The 17,948-nt window shown below is 39.9% G+C and overlaps 1 protein-coding gene across 2 annotated transcripts in view; it reads left to right on the forward strand.

The window, feature by feature from the left end:
• lrp4 (low density lipoprotein receptor-related protein 4) overlaps positions 1-17,948 on the forward strand; it is a 173,162-nt gene that overhangs the window by 70,812 nt on the left and 84,402 nt on the right. For both annotated transcript variants that reach the window (XM_017722066.2, XM_017722067.2), the window contains exon 2: positions 14,625-14,771. In XM_017722066.2, the coding sequence (XP_017577555.1) occupies positions 14,625-14,771 (147 nt within the window). The remainder of the gene's footprint in view (positions 1-14,624; positions 14,772-17,948) is intronic.

A 17,948-nucleotide genomic window follows, 5' to 3' on the forward strand; every position in this document is an offset into this window, starting at 1 on the left:
TGACTGAGCTAATGGGCTATCTAGAACCAACAAGGTAGATGGTGGCTTGTTGTTTTGTGCGTTTGTGTTTGTTGTGGTTACCCTGAGAACAGATACGATTTATTGTTGGTGGTTCTAGTCAGCAGTGGCTGAAGTAGTGGGTTCACTGGTCAGCTTTACTGCCCCGAACCTGTTGCTCCTTACCCTTCAAGCTCACCCCGCGCTGCTGGGAAAGCAGAGGGCATTGTGGGTAATGTGCTGAGTGGGCAATCCAATCTCAATCCCCCATAATCCCCCAGATCAGCGAGGGGCCTTACCGTCAGGACAGTCCACTGTAGTCACATGTCCGCAACACGAGGGCTGTAATATTAGACCCTCGTAAGGATTCGGTTCGATTGCGATTCATTAGGAAATGATTCAGTGAATCAGCACAGTTGGATTTGATTTTTGATTCGATTCAGAATTACTATTAAAATGACACTGAATACAGGAACGTCACCGGTTTAACTTTATTAAAATTATTTTTGCCACAAAATGAGCTCCAACTTTTTTGAATAGTATTTAAAAATAAGCCTTTGTATTATGAATTGTTTCTTCAGATTGACGGAGAATGGGCTGGAGAACAAGGTTTCGACAAGGGTTCTATTGTTACGATATTAAACTTAACAATAGAACACTTTTTGTTTGCTATGTAGAACCCTTTTCAAAAAGCTTCTATAGAATCATCTGTAGCACATTCATCAATCAGAAGTGCCTTTGATGATGCGAAGAACCGCTGAAGCACACAGAGAGCCAACTAATCATGCTAATACATTTTTAAGATGGAGAATATGATGATATTTATTGATCTTATGAAAAATTACGTCACGTTATGTGTCACTAAGCTTTTCTGAGCATGGCGTAGATCGTCGGATTTGGATTTTAATTGGATTTAATTCAGCGCACCGTTTGAAGCTTTTAATTTAAACCATTGTGCTTGTAGTTTTTGATTATATGGTTTTACTATGGCACCTGTGACTAAAGTAAAATCTGAATATGATGAATTTTGTGCATCAAGAAAAAGTTTTATGCTATATTTAGTTATTTTCCAATTTCAGTCTCTACCACGGTTGATGAGAGATGTTTTATTATAATGTAAATTTCACACTTTCACACTTTTTGCTGTTTTTTTTTTTGTCACTTTTTGGCAGTAAAACACAAAAAGTCTCCACACCAAATGCAGTTATATCTGAATAGTGTAGTTCAGGTAAATAAATCAGTAGTTATTTAGCTGAGTGTCAGTCAAAACCCCCTCGCTGCTCCTTTTTAGGCTGATGTGGATCAGTGCTGTGATTTGTGCTTCTGACGTCAAACATCTCACTAAAAGCAAAAACAAAGTCTGAGATAAATTTCCAGCGCCGACGCAGCAGCAGGACCCCGTCCCCGACCCAGACGCAATTTTCTCTTCGGATAAATCACCGCTGTGTCTCTGTCGGATGGAAAACGCTCCAAACGGAACCGTCGCACGCCGCAGGGAGGTGTCCGTGTGTGAGCTGGAGGTCAGTCATCATCAAAATGACACATTTTTGGAAAAGAGAGTGAAGAGAAGAGAGCAAAGACGGGGTGGGACCGTACCTGGAAAAGGGAGGTTAGACGATGAAATAATGATTTTTGGATGAAAAACTGGGTTTCTGCACATCATCGTTCATGGAGACGTTTCAAAAGATCGGAAAGCAGATTTTTTCAGCAAGTTACGTTCTGCAGCCTCGTCAGAGGAAGAGCGTGAGTTTACAGCAGTGATTACCGTCCACACAACGTACTGCAAAGCAGCTTTACCTGTGTTTTTAGATCTTGTTACTGTGACCGTGTCTTTGTGCTGTAAAGCTGGTTGTGAAGCAGCTACACAAATGAACTAAAACAAATTCTGAAGTGTGCACGACTTGTTGGCTCCACAAATAAAGCAACTGTTAAGTAGAAACGTGCGTTTCCTGACCGAAAGGCAGAACTGTTGTGCAGCTTAAATGGTTCCCTCTCTCTGCTAGTTTGTTGCTAGGTGATTACTATGGTATTCCAGGTGGTTGCTAAAGTGTTGCTAGGCAGTTGCCATGGTGTGTGGGCTTTTATTTAGTTGTTTGTAAGGAGTTGCCCAGTCTTAGCTACGTGTTCTTGAAAATGAATGGGAGTCTATGGGAGGAATGAGGGATGAAAAAATGACTCGTAGAAGAGTACAGGTCAGTATGGAAGCAGATTAGAGCTTAATAATAATAATGAAGTTTTATTTATGTAGCATGCTTTATATTATGTAACACACCAACTCAAGGTGCTTTAGAGAAGAAAAAATGAATAAATAAATAAAAAGACACCTAAAAATGAGGATTCTTGAGATGGTACTACAGACTATCTTGGAGCAAAACACACATCCAAAAAAAAAAACAGTCTAAAAGGAAAATTCTTAAGATTATTTGGAATAATTTACCTATTAATGTCAAGCATCTACTGATAGAAGTTAAATAAACCGAGTCTGTTCTACAGTTTCTCATTAGACTGAATGAATAACCGGCTCTAAATGTAGGTATTGTGATATAAACCGAGTCCGTTCTACAGTTTCTCATTAGACTGAATGAATAACCGGCTCTAAATGTAGGTATTGTGATATAAACCGAGTCTGTTCTACAGTTTCTCATTAGACTGAATGAATAACCGGCTCTAAATGTAGGTATTGTGATATAAACCGAGTCCGTTCTACAGTTTCTCATTAGACTGAATGAATAACCGGCTCTAAATGTAGGTATTGTGATATAAACCGAGTCTGTTCTACAGTTTCTCATTAGGCTGAATGAATAACCGGCTCTAAATGTAGGTATTGTGATATAAACCGAGTCTGTTCTACAGTTTCTCATTAGGCTGAATGAATAACCGACTCTAAATGTAGGTATTGTGATATAAACTGAGTCTGTTCTACAGTTTCTCATTAGACTGAATGAATAACCGGCTCTAAATGTAGGTATTGTGATATAAACCGAGTCTGTTCTACAGTTTCTCATTAGGCTGAATGAATAACCGGCTCTAAATGTAGGTATTGTGATATAAACCGAGTCTGTTCTACAGTTTCTCATTAGGCTGAATGAATAACCGACTCTAAATGTAGGTATTGTGATATAAACTGAGTCTGTTCTACAGTTTCTCATTAGACTGAATGAATAACCGGCTCTAAATGTAGGTATTGTGATATAAACCGAGTCCGTTCTACAGTTTCTCATTAGACTGAATGAATAACCGGCTCTAAATGTAGGTATTGTGATATAAACCGAGTCCGTTCTACAGTTTCTCATTAGGCTGAATGAATAACCGACTCTAAATGTAGGTATTGTGATATAAACCGAGTCCGTTCTACAGTTTCTCATTAGGCTGAATGAATAACCGACTCTAAATGTAGGTATTGTGATATAAACCGAGTCCGTTCTACAGTTTCTCATTAGACTGAATGAATAACCGACTCTAAATGTAGGTATTGTGATATAAACCGAGTCTGTTCTACAGTTTCTCATTAGGCTGAATGAATAACCGACTCTAAATGTAGGTATTGTCATATAAACCAAGTCTGTTCTACAGTTTCTCATTAGGCTGAATGAATAACCGGCTCTAAATGTAGGTATTGTGATATAAACCGAGTCTGTTCTACAGTTTCTCGTTAGACTGAATGAATAACCGACTCTAAATGTAGGTATTGTGATATAAACCGAGTCCGTTCTACAGTTTCTCATTAGACTGAATGAATAACCGACTCTAAATGTAGGTATTGTGATATAAACCGAGTCTGTTCTACAGTTTCTCATTAGACTGAATGAATAACCGACTCTAAATGTAGGTATTGTGATATAAACCGAGTCTGTTCTACAGTTTCTCATTAGGCTGAATGAATAACCGGCTCTAAATGTAGGTATTGTGATATAAACCGAGTCTGTTCTACAGTTTCTCATTAGGCTGAATGAATAACCGACTCTAAATGTAGGTATTGTGATATAAACCGAGTCCGTTCTACAGTTTCTCATTAGACTGAATGAATAACCGGCTCTAAATGTAGGTATTGTGATATAAACCGAGTCTGTTCTACAGTTTCTCATTAGGCTGAATGAATAACCGACTCTAAATGTAGGTATTGTGATATAAACGAGTCTGTTCTACAGTTTCTCATTAGACTGAATGAATAACCGGCTCTAAATGTAGGTATTGTGATATAAACCGAGTCCGTTCTACAGTTTCTCATTAGACTGAATGAATAACCGGCTCTAAATGTAGGTATTGTGATATAAACCGAGTCTGTTCTACAGTTTCTCATTAGACTGAATGAATAACCGGCTCTAAATGTAGGTATTGTGATATAAACCGAGTCTGTTCTACAGTTTCTCATTAGACTGAATGAATAACCGGCTCTAAATGTAGGTATTGTGATATAAACCGAGTCCGTTCTACAGTTTCTCATTAGGCTGAATGAATAACCGGCTCTAAATGTAGGTATTGTGATATAAACCGAGTCTGTTCTACAGTTTCTCATTAGACTGAATGAATAACCGACTCTAAATGTAGGTATTGTGATATAAACCGAGTCCGTTCTACAGTTTCTCATTAGACTGAATGAATAACCGGCTCTAAATGTAGGTATTGTGATATAAACCGAGTCTGTTCTACAGTTTCTCATTAGACTGAATGAATAACCGGCTCTAAATGTAGGTATTGTGATATAAACCGAGTCTGTTCTACAGTTTCTCATTAGACTGAATGAATAACCGGCTCTAAATGTAGGTATTGTGATATAAACCGAGTCTGTTCTACAGTTTCTCATTAGACTGAATGAATAACCGGCTCTAAATGTAGGTATTGTGATATAAACCGAGTCTGTTCTACAGTTTCTCATTAGACTGAATGAATAACCGGCTCTAAATGTAGGTATTGTGATATAAACCGAGTCTGTTCTACAGTTTCTCATTAGACTGAATGAATAACCGGCTCTAAATGTAGGTATTGTGATATAAACCGAGTCCGTTCTACAGTTTCTCATTAGACTGAATGAATAACCGATTCTAAATGTAGGTATTGTGATATAAACCGAGTCCGTTCTACAGTTTCTCATTAGACTGAATGAATAACCGACTCTAAATGTAGGTATTGTGATATAAACCGAGTCCGTTCTACAGTTTCTCATTAGGCTGAATGAATAACCGGCTCTAAATGTAGGTATTGTGATATAAACCGAGTCCGTTCTACAGTTTCTCATTAGACTGAATGAATAACCGGCTCTAAATGTAGGTATTGTGATATAAACCGAGTCCGTTCTACAGTTTCTCATTAGACTGAATGAATAACCGGCTCTAAATGTAGGTATTGTGATATAAACCGAGTCCGTTCTACAGTTTCTCATTAGACTGAATGAATAACCGGCTCTAAATGTAGGTATTGTGATATAAACCGAGTCTGTTCTACAGTTTCTCATTAGACTGAATGAATAACCGACTCTAAATGTAGGTATTGTGATATAAACCGAGTCCGTTCTACAGTTTCTCATTAGGCTGAATGAATAACCGGCTCTAAATGTAGGTATTGTGATATAAACCGAGTCCGTTCTACAGTTTCTCATTAGACTGAATGAATAACCGGCTCTAAATGTAGGTATTGTGATATAAACCGAGTCCGTTCTACAGTTTCTCATTAGACTGAATGAATAACCGGCTCTAAATGTAGGTATTGTGATATAAACCGAGTCCGTTCTACAGTTTCTCATTAGACTGAATGAATAACCGGCTCTAAATGTAGGTATTGTGATATAAACCAAGTCTGTTCTACAGTTTCTCATTAGACTGAATGAATAACCGGCTCTAAATGTAGGTATTGTGATATAAACCGAGTCCGTTCTACAGTTTCTCATTAGGCTGAATGAATAACCGACTCTAAATGTAGGTATTGTGATATAAACCGAGTCCGTTCTACAGTTTCTCATTAGACTGAATGAATAACCGGCTCTAAATGTAGGTATTGTGATATAAACCGAGTCTGTTCTACAGTTTCTCAGACTGAATGAATAACCGACTCTAAATGTAGGTATTGTGATATAAACCGAGTCCGTTCTACAGTTTCTCATTAGACTGAATGAATAACCGACTCTAAATGTAGGTATTGTGATATAAACCGAGTCCGTTCTACAGTTTCTCATTAGACTGAATGAATAACCGGCTCTAAATGTAGGTATTGTGATATAAACCGAGTCTGTTCTACAGTTTCTCATTAGACTGAATGAATAACCGGCTCTAAATGTAGGTATTGTGATATAAACCGAGTCTGTTCTACAGTTTCTCATTAGACTGAATGAATAACCGGCTCTAAATGTAGGTATTGTGATATAAACCGAGTCTGTTCTACAGTTTCTCATTAGACTGAATGAATAACCGACTCTAAATGTAGGTATTGTGATATAAACCGAGTCCGTTCTACAGTTTCTCATTAGACTGAATGAATAACCGGCTCTAAATGTAGGTATTGTGATATAAACCGAGTCCGTTCTACAGTTTCTCATTAGACTGAATGAATAACCGACTCTAAATGTAGGTATTGTGATATAAACCGAGTCCGTTCTACAGTTTCTCATTAGACTGAATGAATAACCGGCTCTAAATGTAGGTATTGTGATATAAACCGAGTCTGTTCTACAGTTTCTCATTAGACTGAATGAATAACCGACTCTAAATGTAGGTATTGTGATATAAACCGAGTCCGTTCTACAGTTTCTCATTAGACTGAATGAATAACCGGCTCTAAATGTAGGTATTGTGATATAAACCGAGTCTGTTCTACAGTTTCTCATTAGACTGAATGAATAACCATGGCTTGGATCAGTTGCACAAGATTAAGCTCAAACTTTTGATTGCTGATGTACCTTCGTCCTGTTCGTGTTCTATACTCGATTGTGTGTGGAATGTCAGTGAAACCCGAGTGTTTGGCTGCGGTCCAGCCGATTTGACCACAGCGGTCAGCGGAGAGGCTATTTGAGCCGTTTTGTCTGGGCCTCATTGGTGCTAAACCTAAAGCCACCCAACCTGTAAAATAACCCCCCCAAGAGGCCTCCGCAGGGTGTATCGATCATTACACACACACACTGCAGGTAGAACCAGGTTCTTAAATCCATTCTGAGAGAAAGTAATACCCACTACAAATCAAATAACTAACAACTCAGGAGGAGCCAGACAGAGACTGAAAAATCCAATGCAGCTCCATTAAACTGATTTATCACTTTAATCCTAATGGAGTAAACTACTGCAGAAGGACAGAAGGATAGAAGAAAGCCTCTGTTTCGAGTGGCCTCAAGGCACCAAATCTTTTCTAAGTGCTTTGAAGCTCTAAATGTTCCAGACTCCGTCCTGAAATACCAAGTGTTTTCACACAAACAACAACGGCCTTCATTACTGCTTCTATGTTCGGCTAAATGACTTCATTAGCCTACTATTAGTGCCTCAAGGGAATACATGAACTCAATAGAAATAAAAACAGCAAAAAATATCAGTACACAGTGAAGCTTTCGCGCAGTTAGTTGCATGCAACATAAATTCTGTGCAATTTGACATTTACACGTTACTGTAACAACACATCGTTACTCTGCTGTGTTTCATACGTCAAAGCTATGAAGTCATCAGTGAAGGGATATTTACATTTGCATTTTAAAAACTGTTAAATATTTGGCTCTAAATCCAGTTAAACTGACTAATTTTTCTCCCTTCATAATGAAACATGCAGTTGGTCAGTTTCTACAAGTACTGGCGATGTATATGTTCAGAAAAGCATATTGTATTGACAAAATTTATCACAATAACTGTGTGTGTGTGTGTGTGTGTGTGTGTGTGTGTGTGTGTGTGTGTGTGTGTGTATGTATGTATATATATATATATATATATATATGTATGTATGTATGTATGTGTGTATGTGTGTGTGTGTGTGTGTGTGTGTGTGTGTGTGTGTGTGTGTGTGTGTATGGTCATATTGCCCAGCCCTAATCTACATATCTGTTATTTACCTGTATCTGTGGTTCTTTATAGATGTTTGAGCTTTTATCTGTTGAGTGTATATTAAGTCCTTTCAACATGAATATTAAATGTACTTGATGACTCCGTCATTGTGTCCTAAAAGCGTGAAAGTCCATCGGGGAGCGTCCTGGTCTCATGTCACAATAACAGCAGAATAAAGATGAATAAACCACACAAGCAGCTGGTTAGAGGAGCTTTGAGAAACTCACGTTTGTTTTTGTGTAAGAAAACTGAGAAAATGAAAAGTGCTGACCGCGTAAGGTCAGTCGGAAGGTTTCCTTCTCAGCCGCCACGTCTATTTTCTGCTCCACTGATCTGGTGAAATCACCCATCTGAAATGTTGCTCAGTGATCACAGGACGCTTCACTGGCATTTTGATTGGCTGTATCATGAAACTGACGTTGAGGCACTTGCAACTTGTGGCTGAGTTTCACATGAGTTGCAGGACACTTTTGTTTCATGTTGATTTCAAGCAACTAAAAGCTAAAAAGGTTTATATGTATAAAAGTGTCATCGCGTGACTAAAGAAGCAAACTTCAAACACCAGATGTGTCCTGGCTGTTCGTTTAGGGTTAAAACTGCGTGAATTCCTTTGAATTGGAGTGAACTATCGCTTTAATGCAGTGTAGGTCAGCAAGGCTCCGTAGGCTGTGTTTAAACGCACTCCACAGAGCAGGTCCAGAAGTTTGGCCCACGTCCAGAGGGTGTATGGGGGTGCGGACAGAAACTTCAGCAGCCTTAGCCATGTGTTGACAGCAGTTCCTCAGAGAGTTTCTGTACTTCTGCGTGTTTAGAACATGCTTCGAAGAAGACGGCTGTTCTAGACGCACATGGCGATGTCATCCTCATCGGGATGAATTCTCTTAACGATGTATATGATGGATGTGTATGGTCAGTACTTCTAGAACACTGACCATCTGCGTAAAAACACGTTTAGACTGATTAGAGAGAGAGAGAGTAAGTGAAGCAATATGATGTTTCATTGTTATCGTGATAAATTGTGTCATGATGGTCTTTTCTGAGCATATCGTGGATATCGTCAGTACTTAAAGAACACTGGCTAATAATGTTTCCTTACACAGTGGACATAATTAGGCCTGATTAATAGGATTCAGTGCAGTTCGCAAACATCCATCCATCCATCCATCCATCCATCAAAAGATCAGTAACTTGGATTTAATGTCTATTTTGAGTGGAAATGAAGTGAGTAAAGCTTGGTCTCTGACTTAAATGCTGATGTTTCACAGCAGCTTCAGTGTTGACGACACTGTCCTGAGCTGCCGGAACGTTAACGCCTCCTGCAGATGAAAATAGAGAAAGAAAACGAGGGTGGTCTTTATTTATTTGTATTTTTTTAATTGCACTTGCTCCAGTCCTGCAGCATTTCTCCTGCTAACTTCCATAGACTCCCTTCTGTCGGCTTCTTTCTTGAGTGTAAAAAGTGCTTGGACATGTGACTGAACCAAGACACACACACAGGCCCTCCACAGAGACACACGGGAGGTCCACCCTAATTACTGGTCAGACATTTGGTGTCCTAACCAGGATGTGACCACTACACCCAGGGAGGGTGTTTGTGTAGTGTATGTGTGAAGGTGGTAAAGTAAAAGGAAGAACACACACACGGTCACCGCTGAGTGTGAAAACATCTGCATAACGTCCGTACAGGACCCAGCTGTAAACCAGAGACTCATCAAGGTGGGCCAGGACCCCCAAACATTAGGGTTTCCCTGTAATAATATGCCCCGTGTGTGTGTGTGTGTGTGTGTGTGGGTACAAGCGCTTGCATTTAACAATGCGTTAATATTGTATGTGTGTGAGTTTGTATGTACGCATTACCACATACAGCACGTTCTCCATCAGTCTGAACAACAATTTCAGCAAGCTAAGAACGTGGTTCTTATGGTTCTCATGGTTCTTATAGAACCATTCCCTTTACTGAGGAATACCCTTGAAGAATCCTGTAAGAGTGTGAGAGAACGCGTCTGGGCCGTTTCCGTGGTTTGTGTCTGCTGTAGGTAGAAGAGGCGTGTGGTGGGAGGTGCTCCACTCCGGGACTGAATGAGTGTTTTCGGGATTTGGCCGTCAGCTCCTGGCTTTCAGCTCTGCGGGTGCATTTTTGTGATATTTCTTCGCGGCTGCCGGGTGGCCGAGCCTTTCTGGGTTCGAATCCGAGCGGAGTGGACCACCCTACAGCGGAGCTCGAACTCCAACCTTAACCCTTAGACACGCAGAGAGTACTTCTCCCATACACAGTTCCGCGTACTCTCTTAAAAAGATGGTTCTTTGAAGGTTCTGTAGTGAAGATTGTTTCTATGTGGAACCACTAAATGGTGCAGCTGTTACGTTACTATCAAGCTGGAAGTGGCTGCTACATCAAATTTTCCGTTCCACCTTAAATGGTGCAGCTGTGACATCACTATGATGCCTTGACCCTTAAATGGCATTGTGGCTTTAAAAGCCAAATTTCCGTTCCACCTTAAATATTACAGTATTTATATTACTATGGGTTTGTTAGTGGCTTCTACATTGAATTTTCTGTTCCACCTTAAATGGTGCAGCTTTTAAATGACTATGATGTAGTAACTGGCTACTACATTTATTTATTTATTTATTTATTTATTTTTATAAAATGAAAAAAAAAATTTTTAGTTCCGCCTTAAATGTTACATTCTGGGCTTCAGTAACAGCTGCACTGTTTAAGGTGGAATGGGAAATTCAGTTCAGAAGTCAGGCTCAGCTTCATCGTTCCTCTGCTGATAGAGGCTAGAAAGGGGACACGGTAAAAGCTGAGAGTGAAACAGGCGCTGTGTGGTCTGGGAGGTGAATTTGAAGCTTTTTACATAATCAAATTATTTATTATTATTATTATTATTATTATTATTATTATTATTATTATTTCAGCAAATTGAGTTTTCTATACTATTTATTGGCTTTTTAACATTTTTTCAGGTATTTTTAATTTTTAAAAACGTATAGAGTTGAGACGCCACAGCTCATCAGACTGAACAGTGAAATTCGTGGCTCCTGCGCAGACGCAGGTGAGAGCAGGTGAAGCTCTTCTCCTCTATCTGCTCTGCTTTTTTAACTCTGCTGGTCATGGTGGATTCCAGGGAACGCCACCCGCTGGGAGCAGCGCATTGTGGGGAGCTCCTGTGTGGGGAAATGTGTCGCTGTGGTCCTGCTGGACTGTTTTAATGTGATTAGTAATGCAGTTAACGTCTTTATTTGATCCTACGGTGGTTTATGTGTAACACAGTGTCGCTGCTCTCATCACTGCTGTTAAAATGACTCACTGTACAGTAAAATTCACAAACTGCTCCTTCTTAGTGGAACGCGGTAGGACGGTAGTGATTATTGCTCATCTTTCACTCCTGATATTCCCACTCTTTTCCTCTTGCTGCATTCCTTCTTTTTCTTTCTCTCTCTCTCTCTTTTTCTCTCTCTCCATTCGGCTCCATCTACTCTATATCGCTTTCTCTCTTTGTCTTTCTCTCCCTCTCTTTCCCATTTTTTTTCTCTCTCTCTATTCTCTTCATCTACTTTTCCTTTTGTTTCATTCTCGCTCTACTCTTTCTCTCTCTCCCTCTCTCCTACTCTGTTTCTCTTTCTCCCTCTCTCCCACATTTTCTTTCTTTCTCTCTCTATTTCTCTCCATTTTCTCTCCATTCTCTTTCTCTCCCTCTGGCACTATCTCCCCATTTTCCTTCTTTCTCTCCTTCCATCTTCTCTCGCCTTTTCTCCATTTTCTCTTTCATTCTCTCTTTGCTTTTTCCCTTTTTTTATCTCCATTTCATTTTTCCATCTCATCTTTCTTTCTGTCTTTCTGTCTTTCTCTACCAGTTGTCTCTTTCTCTCTCTCTGTAATGTATTGTATGATGAATGCTTGTCCCTCTTTCATGTGGTCAGTTCTGACACAGTGCTGTATGGACAGTGGTCATTTGAGCTGGTTAAAGCAGCAGCTGCTTTCATTCTATATAAAGTATGAAGGTGGGAGCAGACGGAACTGGACTAAACCAGCACTAAACTGGCACTAAACCAGCACTAAACTGGCACTAAACCAGCACTAAACTGGCACTAAACCAGCACTAAACTGGCACTAAACCAGCACTAAACTGGCACCAAAGCAGGACTAAACCAGCACTAAACTGGCACTAAACCAGCACTAAACTGGCACTAAACCAGCACTAAACTGGCACCAAAGCAGGACTAAACCAGCACTAAACTGGCACTAAACCAGCACTAAACTGGCACTAAACCAGCACTAAACTGGCACCAAAGCAGGACTAAACCAGCACTAAACTGGCACTAAACCAGCACTAAACTGGCACTAAACCAGCACTAAACTGGCACCAAACCAGCACTAAACCAGCACTAAACCAGCACTAAACTGGCACCAAACCAGGACTAAACCAGCACTAAACCGGCACTAAACCAGCACTAAACTGGCACTAAACCAGCACTAAACTGGTACTAAACCAGTACTAAACTGGCACCAAACCAGGACTAAACCAGGACTAAACCAGCACTAAACTGGCACTAAACCAGCACTAAACTGGCACCAAACCAGGACTAAACCAGCACTAAACTGGCACTAAACCAGCACTAAACTGGAAGAAAATGGTTATAAGAAGAAGAAAGAAAGTGATAGAGGAGAGAAAAAGATGACGGACAAGGGAAGAGGAGAGGCAGAGAGAAAAGAGGAGAAAAAGAGAGGGGAGGGGCATGTTATGGTGACTTCATTACGTTTGTTGGACCCAGTTTGATTTATCTGATTGGTTAAAGGCCTCGTTTGCATATTGCAGCCTGCTGTGATATCAGACTGTGAAGGTCAGTCCTGTAATAATGATTAAGAATTGAGTTTTATTGTGCAGCTCTGTGGTTTTCAGGCTGTGTTTGTTGTTATCATGATTTAGGCCTTTTGGAGGAAGGCTGCAAAATGCAAATGAGCCGTCCACTAATCAGCGGTTATTATGTTAACAAAGTGCATCACGGTCACCACAAGTAGCAACAAGTCGTATCAAACAATCAGAATATAATTAATTGTATTATATAAATTATATAATCGTATTATATAAATTAATCGTTTTTATAGTGATCAGTCACTTTTGTCTTATTGGCTCTAATTTGACACTAAGGTTGTTTACATTTGTATGTCAGTAACTGGTTCAGTGTGTTTACACTTAATAATCTGATAACTGCAGTAAATCAGACTGTGTCAGTAACTGGTTCAGTGTGTTTACACTTAATAATCTGATAACTGCAGAAAATCAGACTGTGTCAGTAACTGGTTCAGTGTGTTTACACTTAATAATCTGATAACTGCCGATAATCAGATTGTGTCAGTAACTGGTTCAGTGTGTTTACGCTTAATAATCTGATAACTGCCGATAATCTGATTGTGTCAGTAACTGGTTCAGTGTGTTTACACTTAATAATCTGATAACTGCAGTAAATCAGATTGTGTCAGTAACTGGTTCAGTGTGTTTACGCTTAATAATCTGATAACTGCCGATAATCAGATTGTGTCAGTAACTGGTTCAGTGTGTTTACGCTTAATAATCTGATAACTGCCGATAATCAGATTGTGTCAGTAACTGGTTCAGTGTGTTTACGCTTAATAATCTGATAACTGCAGAAAATCAGATTGTGTCAGTAACTGGTTCAGTGTGTTTACACGTAATAATCTGATAACTGCAGAAAATCAGACGGTGTCAGTAACTGGTTCAGTGTGTTTACACGTAATAATCTGATAACTGCAGAAAATCAGACTGTGTCAGTAACTGGTTCAGTGTGTTTATACTTAATAATCTGATAACTGCAGTAAATCAGATTGTGTCAGTAACTGGTTCAGTGTGTTTACACTTAATAATCTGATAACTGCAGTAAATCAGATTGTGTCAGTAACTGGTTGAGTGTGTTTACACTTAATAATCTGATAACTGCTGATAATCAGACTGTCAGTAACTGGTTCGGTGTGTTTTTATGCTCTTGAGTAATCAGATAAAGTGGAGACTCTGGGTCTACATGAATCAGGCAGTAATCAGATTTCTGCTTTACAGTCAGCCAATAAACTCACAGAAGAAGTCGTGACGTAAACATAATGTAAAAGTCCAACTTCATCCTGTGGCTTTTATTAAAATGTCGAGTCACTTTAGCGGAAATATGTGCACACATCATCTAGAAGATGAACAATATTTAAAGCTTTCGTTTTTTCAAGCATGTGATTGGTTCCAAAAATGTTTTGCTGCGTCTTGCAGCAGCGCTGCTTGTGTATTTCTGGTATTATCGTCTGTTTTCATCCAGAAAGAAAGAAATCAGAGTAAGAGTTTACACTGAGAAATCTGATTAATGAGCTAAAATCCAGCTCTGTCAGATTTCTTAATCAGACGCTCTGATCTAAGAACTCAGTGTGCTGTATGACCATTTGAATAATCAGATAACTGCAGAAGTCCGATTATGATTGGATTATTAAGTGCACTCAGTGTTAGTAGGTTAGCGCGACACCACAAGTATTGGTATAATCACAATATTAACATTTTGCCCATGTGGTGCAGCCCGAGATTCTAACTGGTTTGCGTATTTGTGTCCTTGCAGGTGTGTTGGGCAGTGCAGAGTGTTCGTGCGGGCGGAATCACTTCACCTGTGCGGTCAGTGCGTTCGGAGAGTGCACCTGTATACCAGCGCAGTGGCAGTGTGACGGAGATAACGACTGTGGAGACCACAGTGACGAGGATGGCTGTAGTGAGTAAAACACCGATTCACTGTGTAGATAAAGTGTTAGATTCAGCTTTAACGAAGGAACACTGAAAGGATAGTCGATAGTAAAGGACCATACAGTAAAGTCCACTCATTGTCCACTTTTATCAGCTCCACTTACTTAGAAGCACTTTGTAGTTCTGACCACTGATGAATGGGGTCGATGTGGAGCAAAGAAACAAGCTAGGTGTTTCCAGTAAAATGGCCCATGGCCAGTGTATTGTCTGTATATATGTATAGGATGTATATTTATAGTACCTGTTCTCTCTGTCTCTCTCTCTCTGTCTCTCTCTCTCTGTCTCTCTCTCTCTCTCTCTCTCTCTCTCTCTATCTATCTATCTATCTATCTATCTATCTATCTATCTATATATATATAATATATAGTGTGTGTGTTAAGAGGAAAATGGTAGTGTGATCTAATTTGGTGTGTGTAAGCAATCACCCTCGGTGATCACACACTGACCTTTCAGTCTGCAGCTGTAATGACCTCACCAATGGTCAGATGGGATATACACAGTGATTATAACACACACTCACTGCGACCTCACAGCAGTAAATTAGTGACCAAAACAACAGAATTCAATTTGGACAGTAGAGCTAATGGGTGGGTGGGGGTGTGTGTCTGTGTGTGTCTGTGTGTGTCTGTGTGTGTCTCTGTGTCTGTGTGTGTGTGTGTCTGTGTGTGTGTGTGTGTGTGTGTGTGTGTTGGGGGGGGGGGGTCATTGCTTGGAACAAAATCACTTCACTTTTTATATCTTCCATTCTTCTCTCTCTCCCCCTCTTTTGCTTTTTCTTTTTCCTCTCTCTCTCTCTCTCACTCTCAATTTTCTCTCCCATTTCTTCCCCTTTTTCTCTGCCTTTTCTTTCTTTCCATTTCTGTCCCCTCCACTTTTTGTCTCTCTCCGTTTTCCTGTCACTCTGTTCTCTCTTTCTCCATCACTCTCTCTCTTTCTCCATCACTCTCTCTCTTTCTCCATCACTCTCTCTCTCTCTCTCTCTCTCTCTCTTTACTCACACTAATCATTATTGATTGTCAGTCAGATTAGTGGTCTCAGCTCATCTGTATTGATCACTAAAAGGGGCTCTCAGACACCCACCCAGTCGTGCTCTGGTACTCAGTTCGCCCCCGTCTCGTGGCCACATTCGGTCGTTATTTATGGTGTATAGGTGTTTCTTTTTTTAATGGATAGAAAGGGAGATAGCCAGTCTGTCTGTGATTGGTTAAAGGATGGAGTCATGTGACCTGCAGCTCCATTAGCCATAATTAAATTAAATTAGATCAGCGCTCGTAAAACGGCCCGTCACACTTTTATGGCTTTTAATAACACGCCTAGAACACGGCTGCAGAGTTTAATGGCTCATGTAATTTTTCTGACTGAATCCACATTTATTAGATCACATTGTTGGCTTGATACATTTTTTTTAGTGGAACATAAAACACATTTAATTTCCAGGCAAGAACAAGTTGCTCATTTTCAGGCGATTACATTCAAGATAATTCACTTGCATAAAAAGGAGAAAGTCAGAGTTTCCAGCACTGGAGTTCCAGACCTGATTAAAAGCTACAAAGAAAACAGGCCCCTTGACAACCACCTGGGAGACCTGGTAGACCCCAAAACTTTATCGCCATCAGATAAACAGCACTTAAAGCTTCCATCTCTGAGAGAGGGGAGAACATCAAGCCGCTTCAGATCTGAAACAATCTGCTGTATCAGTCAGCGGCGGGGTCTCGCGGACCCTCGCTTCAACCAAGCCAGAAAAAACACCGCAAGCCGCTGGTACTGACAGCCTGAACCACGGCAATGTTTACTGAACTGACGCGCAACTGAACAAGACGCACGTATGAGACAAACGACTTGAGGTATTTGGGTGGGAAACTAAATCAGCTCCGTTTTGGAGCCAGAGGAGCTGCTGTGTGCTGAGGTGTAAACAACTCAGGTTTATCTGTTTACTGTTCACCATGAAGATATTGTACGTTTACTCCAGTGGTTGAACATGGTTCTTGTATTGATCATATACTAGTGAATACTACATTTATACACTGAATAAACAAAGAACATTTTCTTAGGCATCTAATAAAAATAATCCACCAAGTAAATGGCGTCTAGCCAAGCTGAGGGTTTTATTTGTGAGGCAGGACGAAGATTTTACCACAATAAAATATTTAAAAAATGTAATTGTATGAAAATCAGGTTGGAGTTAGTATCAGTATCAGGATCAGACATCCGTCCGATCAGACATGCGCTCAGCTGTCGTACGTGATCCCGTAGAGACGTGTTAACTTAAAGTTAACGCTGCATGTCAATCATTTGCACACGCGTATATTTAGTTGTTTCGACTTATTTGGTAGATATACAGTGGGGTCCAAAGGTCTGAGACTGCTTTGAAAAAGTCTGTTTTAATTCAGTAACTCAGTGGCTGATTTATGGAGGAATTTTGAAAATTTAGTGGACTTCCACCTGGAATACTGCGCACATATTTATGTGTTTGTTAACAGCAGTAAAATTTCACACGTACTTGAGACGAATGCTTATTGAGAACTTGGAGAAGTAAAAACATGCAGTTGGGGTCCAAAAGGCTGACAGTAAATGTTTCATTTAGATCTGAAAATAAACTTTTTTTAATTTTGAAAAATCTGTTGTCCTGTTCAAGCAGTTTTGTGCCACCAGGCTCAGGTTAGATTTTTGAAAAAGCTCTTCAGTGGAGTTTGTGTTCAGACGAGTCTCAGGACGATTAGATCTGCTCGTCACAGGCTTTTAAGCGCAGGCTGTCAGTAAAGCACTGAAATCCTGAAACTCATAATTTCATAATTCAGACTGTGAAGGTGTTTATGCAGATGATGAAAAGATGAAAAATTCCACCTTAAATGCTGCAGGTGCTAGAATCTAACAAATGCTTAATTTAGAGTAACTACACCCCAAGACCTTTTCTTCAGTAACAGCTGAAATGCAGTGTTATGTAATAATAATAAACACCAGGATTTGCTTGAAATGTGAACACATCCTTCCGAACTGTAAAATTAGAAATTTTATCGTGGTCGGTTCCGCCTCTGCAGCGCCCCCTCTGGTTCAGCTCTGCTGTAGGCGTAGATGTACTGTGTCAAAGTGTGAGGAAACATTACAGTATGCAAATCAGTCAACTGGCGTTACCGCCCCCCTGATG

Source organism: Pygocentrus nattereri, chromosome 15 (genome assembly GCF_015220715.1).
Source record: "Pygocentrus nattereri isolate fPygNat1 chromosome 15, fPygNat1.pri, whole genome shotgun sequence".
Lineage (NCBI taxonomy): Eukaryota > Metazoa > Chordata > Actinopteri > Characiformes > Serrasalmidae > Pygocentrus > Pygocentrus nattereri.